This window comes from Syngnathoides biaculeatus, chromosome 15 (genome assembly GCF_019802595.1).
Source record: "Syngnathoides biaculeatus isolate LvHL_M chromosome 15, ASM1980259v1, whole genome shotgun sequence".
NCBI lineage: Eukaryota > Metazoa > Chordata > Actinopteri > Syngnathiformes > Syngnathidae > Syngnathoides > Syngnathoides biaculeatus.
In genome coordinates, this window is record NC_084654.1 from 18,054,784 (window position 1) to 18,065,716 (window position 10,933).

The 10,933-nt window shown below is 44.2% G+C and overlaps 1 protein-coding gene across 2 annotated transcripts; it reads right to left on the bottom strand.

Annotated features, from left to right (window-relative positions):
* Positions 1-71: 71 nt before the first annotated feature.
* On the bottom strand, positions 72-10,933 carry wdr20a (WD repeat domain 20a). Of its 2 annotated transcripts, XM_061844944.1 has the most exons (4): positions 10,532-10,933; positions 8,117-8,299; positions 4,726-6,066; positions 72-1,888 (listed from the first exon to the last, which is right to left on the bottom strand). In XM_061844944.1, the coding sequence occupies exons 1-4, from the start codon at positions 10,793-10,795 to the stop codon at positions 1,835-1,837; spliced, it is 1,842 nt and encodes a 613-aa protein (XP_061700928.1). In that variant the 5' UTR covers positions 10,796-10,933; the 3' UTR covers positions 72-1,834. The 2 variants fall into 2 exon arrangements, with proteins under 2 accessions (XP_061700928.1, XP_061700926.1); XM_061844942.1 differs by having other exon boundaries at positions 72-6,066; positions 10,532-10,929.

Below are 10,933 nucleotides of genomic sequence, written 5' to 3' on the forward strand. Positions count from 1 at the left end.
CGTATAAACAAATTTGCCTGATAACTAGGCCACACAACACAAGTACAAACAAAGAAAAACAGGAAAACAAGTGTATTCAAGATTACTTTTAATTATTATTAATATGTATAACTTTAGGCATTAGAAATATAACTATCCATGACAAAACTTCCCACGGGGGAAATGGTAAGCTTGCCCTCCCCTGTCATCAAATTAATTAAAATATACACAATATGATACAGAGCACAGTTCAATCTGAACACAATATCAAAATAAATGCTCAATAGATAAAAGGATCTTAAGTTTTTATTTTTCTCTCTACGCTATTAGCCATCTGTGAGTTGTGAGCACAGCATTAAACATGTAAAGCCTTTTTTTTCTTTTTCATCTAATAAACAAGTGCAAACTTTTTCTTGCTTTAAAAAGACTAGATAATTGCAGCATCCGGTTCTTAGCTATTTTGGGAAGGGGGGGGTGATAAATGTCTGCTTTTTTTGTGTGTGTGTGTTCCAATATAGTAGTAATACAAAAAAAAAAAAAAAAAAAAATCAGTGCAAAAGTCATTAATGGGGAGGCAGATGTATAGAATGCAATTTTGCCAGATGCTCACTTGATTAAAAAAAAATAATAATAATCAATTTTGATAACCCTGAGCACTCCAGGCTACACTTCGTTTAAAACAAAACAAATGAAAAAAATATGGAACCATCCACTCAGGATGAGTTGAACAATCATCCATCGATTTTCCCAAGCGAGTTACAATATAATAAAAATGAGGAATAACAAAGTTGAGCAACAGTCCACATTGCACCTTTTTATTTTTGTTTAAATAATTTCATGCAGTCTTCTATGTAAGTAAATTAGTGCCACCGGGATTTGAATTTGAAATGTAACGTGATCGCATTTTCAATAGTTGCTACAATTCACTGTCTATAATTCACCCTCTAAACTCAGGGTTACTTCAGGTCAGAACCGAACACCCAGCCAATCGCAGTTACGCTTTCTTAGTCATGTGAACTTGATTGGCTGGCTGGTTTCTTACCTGAAGTAACCCTGCCTTGTGGCACAGAGGGTGAATTTCAGACAGCGAATTGTAACCAGTTGAATTGTTAACATTGAAAAATGACACTGAAATACAACTATTGAAAATTTGATCAATTTACATTTTAAATTCTCATCAGGTTTTCTGTGGCATTTCAAACTCAAATCCTGGTGGCACCATTTCACTTCCATAGTCGTCCTCTTTAAGGCAGGGATGGGCAACCTTTGTCCTATGCAAAAAAAAACAAACTATAACATCATTTGTGTTAATTTTTTTTTTTTTTGGGGTGGGGGGTGAAATGCACAGCACTGTTTGGGCTCACAGATTGCTCACCCCAGCTCGAAAGCAGGATTCGCAACCACTGTTCAAATTCACCTAATAAGTAAAAAAAAAATGAATTTACTTCCTTTATTATCTATTCAAATTGTAGGGTTAGTGTTCATCCGTCAGCAAGATATCGTGACAGGCAGACTGATAACAATCCATACATAACTCAATGTATAGTATAGTTTGACTTTTTTTAACCAGTAAATTAACTATTTGAGATATTTGTTTGGTGGGGTGTCATGACATTTTGAAATATAAAATAAATACCATGGCTCAATAAATTTTGGGAAGCATGGCACCAAAGTCAATGTGGACGGGGTGCAGGTAGCAAGGCAAGGGATTTCATACAAAAATCAAATTAAAAAAAAAAAAAGGAAAGGACAACTTGTAACATTTGCAGAGGAAGTGGAGAGCAGCATCAGACTGGCTTACGCATTTTTGATTTATTTTTGTTTTTTTTAGCAGCAGATAATATCGTGTTTTGGGCTATACTATTGTTCCACAGGGAGACCTGGCTTGGTTTTGGGAGGACAATAAACTCTGGAAAAAGGAAATAAAAAAAAAAGGAGATTTGCATTTGTAAGAGGAGGACGAAATAGGGTAGGGGGGTGGCGACTCTTGATTTGCGTGCTAACTAAATGTCAAAGGTCGCTTATTTCAAGTCGAACTCCTTGAATGCAGTGAAACCAATTACATTTTTACAACATACATCTTTGTAATTTGCTTAAATAGTCTTCGCACTCGCGCCAAAGCAATAACAGTATAGCTTTGACGCCATCTTGGGAACAAGCAACTGTTGAAGTGAGTTGAGAAGCTTCATTCTGACAAAAGTAGTGCTCTGCTGCCATCCTTTGGCATCCGTAAGCAATCACGGTGCAGTTGGTTGGGCGGGAATTACTCACAGCTTTTCGGGTATTCGCAGCAGGGCTCGGTGACGATCTCCCCCACGAAAGGCAAAGCGGGTTCAGTGCGCACCAAGTAATATTTGAAATGGAAGCAAAATATGGTTGAGGGGGGAATAATCTGCAAGCTAAAATGGCCTTTTCTTTGGTTATTCGGAGTGCTGCCACCTCTGAAAGGTGCCAGTGGTGAACCAGCCTAAGAGGAAGTCGTAGTGCACGTGTCTTTTTCTGTTCGGCAAAGCTCTGGGCTGACTAAATGAAACTGCTCCCCTCACATCAACATAAAAATACATTATATATATATATATAATATATATATATATATATATATTTTTTTTTTTTTGTTAATAATAGACATGGCTTTCATCCGAGCACAAAAACAGAGAGCATGATTCCCGATTCCCCCTTCCCGATTGTCGGATGTCTCCAAAGATTAAGATGAGTGATTATCTCGTGGTGTGGCCCGTGTTATGAGGGATTTTCCCAAGCCAATCAGTTTGGAAATATTACATTATTAGTAATGCTAAAGTTGTAAAGATTAATCATTGCAAATCCTCAACTGTGCGGACAACTCCTAATTGGGGCACTATGGAGGTTTCAGAGTAATTGGAATGTGGGCTTCACTACTCTTGAGTAAAATTTTTTGGGGAAAAAATGATTTTATTGTAGTCTCAAAACATAGTTTTGGGAGGTACTTGTTCTGTCCAAATCCGTACATCAAAAAAAAAAAAAAAAGGCACATTCTGAATACATTTGAATATGAATATTTATATTTCAGAAAAGTGCCGTTTTATTTGGAATCATGGGATAAAGCACATTCAAAATATATCAAAATATCTTTTACAATTTATACTTATTTTACATATTTATGCACTCGTTTGCTTTAAGGTTTGTGCATTGAGAAATTAAAAGATTTTCAATGTGAAAAATTAATTGGTTCCTACGTGGGTCATCCCTCACCCCTGCACAGAGTTTGATGGGAGTACTTTTTACTTTTATTTTATTTTTTTTTAAAGGGGGTTTTCCTTACTGGAAATTAAAAAAAAAAAAAGACTGACTAGTTGTGAGCATTGGGAGAAGTGCATACAAGATTGTTCACAGCAAAGAAGTTGGGCTTGTTGACTGCACTAACGTGGTGATTCCCAACCACAAAGCCACGGGAAGTTCGCCAATATATATCAAGCTATTATTTATTTATTACAATGTGCGTTTCGATGTCAGCAACTCATAGGGACAGACAAATTGTCTTCCACTAGATGTCAGAATGTACGATTAACGTATTCATCGACAGATGAATGTGAAACAGAAGTTTAGAAATCCAGCTTTTGCGTGTTAAACCACTCAGGACAGAGCACATTTTGTTCAAAGCCATCCTGTTTTCAAGTGAGCTAAAGTATTGGAACAACAACAACGACAATATTGAAAGACGTTAACTTATTTTTGTCACGGGCCGCCACGTTGTAGTTATGATTTCCCTCAGAGGGCCGTTATGACTGTGAAACCAAAGAAATGTTTAGCCACCTCGTATTATTGCGTAGACGCAACAAATGCTGTAGCTCAGTGCCCCAAGATCTACTTTTGAAGCAGACAACCAACCAATTCTGGGCCACTGATGTCGTTGTTCCAAAACTTTTGCTCACTCGAAAACTGTGCGGTGTGAAACAAAAAGGTGCTCTTGTCCTGAATTGTTCAACACGTCAATACAAATATAAAGTAAAAGTTTGAAGTATGTGGGATTATTTATGAAAATGTTGTGAAATCACAAGTAGGTCTGGTATGAGGGCCCATCAAGCACATAATTCAGGATTACCTTACATGCATTTAGAACTGAAAACATGAGAAAAAAAATTAAATATGCGCTTCAGTGGTGTACGAATGAGCATTTTACTCTGCCTGCAAATTTAATCATTCATAGAGTTTATTGTACTCTCAAAGTACTGATTGGATGGCAACTGGTGAGTTCTGGTTGTCTTAGAAGATATCTCGCTGCTCATGCTCACAGGTTTCATTAATTCGCATAGCAGACTAGTTGGGACAGCTTGAACCCAGCGCTTCACTAGTGTCTAAAAAAGCATTTCACTAGTAATGTGTGGACAAGGTAATCCTGAATTATGTCCTTGACAGCCCCTCACAGTATGGAATAAAACTCCACCTGTGTACATGCGATCACTTTTTTTTTTGGTGACATTTTTATTTGCTGATATGCCGTGAGAAACTATCTAATACTGTATATGTGCCTTGGCTCGAAGGTTGGGAAACACCGCGCTAACAACAAAAAAAAAGGATTGGCCGTCTTGTGATTTGGCGTAGGAGCACTGTGTGTGTGTGTGTGTGGGGGGGGGGGGGTACGTGATATGAGACTCATATCTAGAATTGCTACAAGCTCATGAGTGGCAACCCGCCGCCGGAGAGAGTGAGGAAGAGAGCGAGAGAGAGAGACGTGCTTGTATTGGCCCTGGGTTAAAAAGAACTTACCACTTTGCCCGGCCTGGCCCATGTGCAAATAAATCCCTCCTGACAAGCAGTTACTAAGCAGTCCTCTAAAAAGATGAGCACAGTCAGCCTCTCATGCGCTATCTTTTTACAGATGAGCGGCTCGAGCAGCGGCACGTCCTCCATGCGCGGGCACAGCGCCGTGCCCAGTGTCTTGGCGGCGTCCGCCTTGATCTTGGTCAGCGCGTTGAGCTTGTCGCTGCTCTTGCTGTTGATGTGGCCCATGCTGTGGTTGCGCTTGTGGTCCTTGTCGTGGTGGCGCTCCTTGCGATCGTGCAGCGACAGCGTGGCGAACTTGCTGACGCCCGTGGCGACGGTGCCGTCCGTGGTGCCGCCGCTCGGCCTGTTAGTGTTGTTCGCTATTGTGGTTGTGGTTGTCGTGGCGGTGCCGGAAGCGGTGGAATGGGGCAGGCTGTTGGACCGCGGTAGTGTACAGGAGACGGAGTTGACGCCAGGGGTGCTGGCCCCGCTGGTGCTTCCGTTGGTGGCGTTCGTACTAGAAGAGAGGATGGTGGGTCCCGGCGGCGGGATTGTAGCGTTCATCACGTTTGTGTGCGTCCGTGTCCGCGAAAGAGGCAGATGCGGGAAAAGGATGTCCTCGGTGAGGTCCCACAGGCACAGCTGAGTGTCCTGGCCCACCGAGCCGAAGCGGTACGTGACGCTGACGGGTCGGCTGTCGGTGGAGTTGCGCTTGGAGAGGCGCGACTGCGTGCTGTTGGCGCGGTCCCGCCCCGAGTTGGTCACCTGCTCTTGGAAGTCCTCGTCGCTGCCGCTGAACTCCAGCGGGTCGCTCTCCTCCACGCTGGTGGTGCAGTGGTCGAAGGCCACCACGCTCACCCACGACTTGTGGCCGTGGCCGCGCGCGATCACCCGGCAGTCCAGGAAGGACCAGACCGTGACCAGGTCGTCCTCGCCGCCCGCCACGATGTACTTGCCGTCGGGGCTCCAGCACACGCACAGCAGGCCCCCGAAGTAGCTCTTCATGGTCCCGTGCAGCTCCACGGCGTCAAAGTTAAACACGCGCAAGAAGCCGTCCTGGCTCACGCATGCCAGGAACTTCCCATCCGGGGAGAACGCGAACTCGTTGAGGGCGCCCTCACCCACAGTCCACTTGAGGAGGGGGTTCCGCGTGGATTTGCTCTTGCAGGTGTGCACCGAATAGTTGTCGCCCTGCTTGAGGAGCTGGTAGTGTGGCGCCGTGGTACCGCACGTGTGCTCCACGTTGTACAGGTACAAGTTCCCGCTGGCGTGCGACACCAGGAAGAGGCTTTCAGAGCCCGGAACCCACTTCACGCACGTCACCCTGGTCTTGTCTATTAGTCTCTGGAGGGTGGAGGAGTGACACAAGGACACGACAAGAACATCACAAATCAGTCTGTGTCTCATTTGATCGGTTGTATTTGAACACCACACAAAGGTTGCCCTTCACAACCAAAGGAAATTAGAAACATAGACAACCGGGCCTAAACCAGTTAACATTCAGATTTTTACGGTCGCCAATTGAAATCTTTGTTTGAACGCTTACTTTAAAAAAAAAAAAAAAAAGTTTTGTTCAAGCCTAGCAGACAATTTGAGCAAATCTTACTACTTGTAACTGGTCTTTATCAAGTTGTAAAAACAAAAATGGTCCAGTCTAGAAGGACTAAATGGCTCCAATTGGTGATTATTATTCATGATCACCAACACCTTGCACAAAAGAAAAATAAAAACACCACAATAGTAGATATATATATTTTTTAAGTTCAATACACGCACCCACACAGTGAGAATGCACATCATATAATGAACACAATGACTCCTCTCACCAGTTTTTCAAGACAATAGATACTTTTCATTGATGTCGAGCCGACTACGTTTTTTGTTTACAACGCCATTTTGGATGGCAAGATCGTGTCTACATATCACAGCGAGGAAGCAATAAGTGTATACTGTAATGTTATGGCTACGGTTATCATTTCATCTTTTATCTTGGAAAGTCCTTTGACAAACAAACACTATAACCAGAGGTGATTAAGGCACTTGTGCTGGAGTGAGGAATGAACAAAGAAGCCACATGTGAATCTCGAGAGCAAGTATCGTCTCGTTATTATTAGATCGAGCTATCGTACTTCTCGTATGTTTCAAGTGTGGTGTGATTGTGTGGACGTCAGGGGGGCACGACGAGACAGGGCGATAAGGAAGTGAGCTAGAGAGGTTGGCGGGGGGAAAGCGAAATAAATATGACCCACGTTAAAACGTACAGTTGGACTCACGTCTACGTTATTCAATAACAACAGCAAGATCATAACATGGAGTCAGAGTGATGGACTCACGAAAAAAAAAAACTTGGGGGGGGGGGCGGAGACGAACAAATACGACGAAGAATTGACCACGATGGAGGTGTACGTTTGGCGTTCCAAGCCCGAGCATGGACTGGAGCTCATCCAATTTACCAGATGCGTGGCGGAGATACAAGCAACACGCCGAACTCGTGTTCACGGGACCGCTTAAAAACAGAGCTGAAGAGGAAAAGTGCAGTTTCCTCCTGCAGTGGATCGGAGATAAAGGACGGGATGTCGGCAATACGTGGACACTGACCGGAGACAAAAATAAGTTGCTATAAAAAAAATATTCTCTTGATTACCTCACTCTGAAAGCAAACCAAATTTGCAAGGCACAAGGTAACTAACTATCAATCATGTGAGCGCTTTGTGACAGAACTTAAGCTGTTGCTTAAAGACTGTAACTGCACAAACAGCGATGAGATGGTCAGAGATCGCATACTTTTAGCTCCCAACTCACCGAGTGTGCACGAAAAGTTACACAACCAGGTGCGGGAGAGCACGCCTGAAAAAGCGATCGGCATAGCCTGTTCCCACGAGTTAGCAAAAGTGCCGCTAAAGGCTACGGCTAGCGAAAGCCACGAGGTTAACGTTATCCACCGCGAACCTGGAAAGCAAAGTTTCACTGTGGGTGCTAGTAGGCGTATTGACAGCCCAAAGTCCTTTGTAAAGATATGTAATAAGTGTGTAATAAGTGGATACCACAGTAAATTAGCTGAATGTCTAATAAAAGGTAAACAATGCCTGAAATGTCAAGACCCCTTTTTCTGTCCGTTCATACAACCATAAGCCACGCAATAAAATATCATGATGAAAACGCCGTGACACGCTTATAAGCAAGCCAATATTCACAAAAAGATCACTAAAAAAACGCGAGTTGTATTGTAGTTTTGCCGTCCAGTAGGCGTCGTAAACAAATGTCATGCGACTCATGACGTCATGTGAAAAGTATCTATTGCAACCTTGAACAACAGAAATAAACGGACCACCTGGAAAAAAACAAATAGACAAAAAAAAAAAAAGTAATTCAAACATTAAGCGGGCCTCCCGACCTCCTCATTGAAGAGCTTGCTCGTCTCCTTCTTGATGGGGTCGATGAGCTGCACTTGCCCGGCAGAGAAGCCCACCAGCAGCGAAACGCTCTCGGCCGTGGCGGTGAGGTGGTTGAAGTCGTGGCAGGTGGGCTGTGTTCCCTTGTAGATGCGCTTGTCGATGGGCTTGCTCAGGTCAGCCGCCTGTGAGGTAAACGGGAGGGCGCACAACGGTGGCCGACACAAACGGATGCTTTTAAGGATGGCTGCGCTGGGTTGATTAGTTTCCAAAATTAGCAGGAGAGGAAAAAAAAAAAAAAAACTATGTTAAAATACGCTCCAGATTGCTGTGCGGCCCACGTGACCGCGTTTTAAGATATTGGACGCCCTTTTAGGCTGACTATGCGAACATCAAAAATGCAACTCAGCTAGCTCTAGTCGGGCCAGTTCTCTCTCGGCCTAACATGGTGATCCATGTTTTGATCTCTTTAGGTTCGGACTACTCCAATGCGGTGCTCTCTGGTCTACCCAAAAAGAACCTCTCTCGAACCACTCCAGAACTCAACTGCTCGTGTGCTGACGAAGACCAGAGCAAGACTGGTTTAAAGATCACTGCATTGGCTTCAGGATCAATTTTAACATTCTTTGACTTGTTTTTAAATGTCTTAACGGTGCAGGGACATTATATCAACCTTATATAACTAATGCTTTAACTACATAAAATTTCAAATCAACACAACAATAACCTTTATTTTTTATACACATTATGATTTTCCAGTGTCCAGCAAAACAGGAATGGCGAGGAGAAATTACTCAATGTCAGATTGTTTTCCCTTAAAAGGTATACAGTCTTGAAATGCATGATTTTTAGTATGTTATTAATGGGACTGGGAAAAAAGGCAGCCGGAATGCACCATCCATTTTTTTTCCCCCACTACAAAACGTGATTTTGACGTATATGGCGTTTTCTAACTCCCGCCATGAAAATCCTCGCGAGGGATTTGTTTTGGAGAAGAAGCAGGAAGTGACGTACAGGGCAGTAGCGCACTCAAGCGCTCTCGTATGTTTCTACTACTTTTACCTGCTGGAAGGTAGCTTGTTGTTTCTTCGTGTTAGCCAAAATGCCGGCCCGTTGCATTGCTGGATATTGTTCGAACTCTTGGGAGGATGGATTTACTCTTCATACTTTTAAAAAAGACCTGGTTTGTCATGAAAACTGGACTGCACGGGTGCAAAGGACGAGAGATTCGTGGGTGACAGGTAGGTGTGTGTATACAGCTACTCATAAAAACAAAAGTTGGGGTTGAGGGGGACGGAATCCTCTCATAACGAAACAAAAGATTTGCGTACGTAAGACAGGGGGTGCTAAATGTGTCGATGTGCGTGTCGGACGGCCTCCGGACGACCTTGTGGATCGCCGCCTTGACAGCTTATGCATTGGCCCCAACGCAGAGGTTGTTTGGCCATGTGCGGGAGGAGAAAAGAACCCGCCCCCCATGAGTCCCCCGAGTACGCTACATATTGTCGGGAAGTCTGTTGTTAGTTAGAAGTGATCCGCATATCATCTAAATATGGCTTGAAATGATAGGGTAATATTGCCCAGGTTATTTCACTCGATTGTGAGACGTTCTCTTCTTCGAAAAGAGCGTCCGCGTTCCATAGCAAGTTGCCACTATGTGTTTTCAATGGCGAATGTACCGGTGTAACATCTGCGGATGACGTTGCAGGCAATATGGCGACCACTTGGATGTCGAAAGACTTCCACAACTTTGCGCATTGATGATGCACTCGCCGCTCATATTTATTTTTCATATAGACATTGAAGTGAATCACGTTATAAGTATTTTTAATGACAATATCTATTTTAGAATGTTTATAGGCATGCCAGTGGAGCTTTAAGTGGTGTTGGAAGCCGTCACAAGTACCGCATACCTTGAAACCAAGCCAATACGTGGTACCGGTACTTGCCCTCCCTGGTATTTCTATTGTACCTAACGTAAAAACGTGTCAGATGTTACAGTATGTGAGGGTTAATTGACATTCGGCGATTTTATCTTCATGTAGCCCTTTTAGCTTCAAGCTATGCGGCTAACTTGGTTCACTCCAATGGCCGCAGTGCTAATCGGACACCTGTCAGAATAAGAGACGTCGACAGGTGGCAGAGAGCCGGCAGGGTTGACCAAAAACTCCTCGCGAATACTTTTTAAAGCGTGAGAACTGAGAAAGCGCTGCATTTAAAAACGACTCGCGCAGGGTTTCGTGCCCCGTGGCCGCGAAATAGATTGTCAAGTCAGTCCCAAGTTAGCCTGTGGCTAACTAGCTCGTTGGCTCCTTATGAAAGTCGCACAGCGGCCAGAGTTGAGCTAAGAGGCCGGACGGAGGCCACGGGCTCCGGCAACGCGAAACGGGACTATCGGGGGAGTGGAGCGGGTCTACCTTTCTGACGCCTTTGTAGATGTAGAAGTAGAGCTCGCGGCCCACATTGAAACAGATCCTGTCCCCGTTGCCCGACTGGTCGTTGACGTTGACGAAGGAGACCTTGACCGGGTTCGAGCCCTGCGAGTTGAAAGGCACTCTGTTCGGGCGGCTGTATTCGGAGTGAGTGAGGAGTTTGTAGACGCCTTCCCGTGTGGTGAACTGAGTTTTGATTTCGTTCATCTCCTTCCCTCCTCCCTCCGCCGCCATCTTTGAAATTAACATTCATCCCTTTCCTCCAAGCCGGATCTTACGCACTGGAGGGCGGGCGGAGAGGAGTCCGGGGTAGTGCGGCTTTCCCACCGTGCCACGGTGTTTTATTTTTTCCCCGATTCCCGGGGTGGATAAAAGCACCTGACGCCC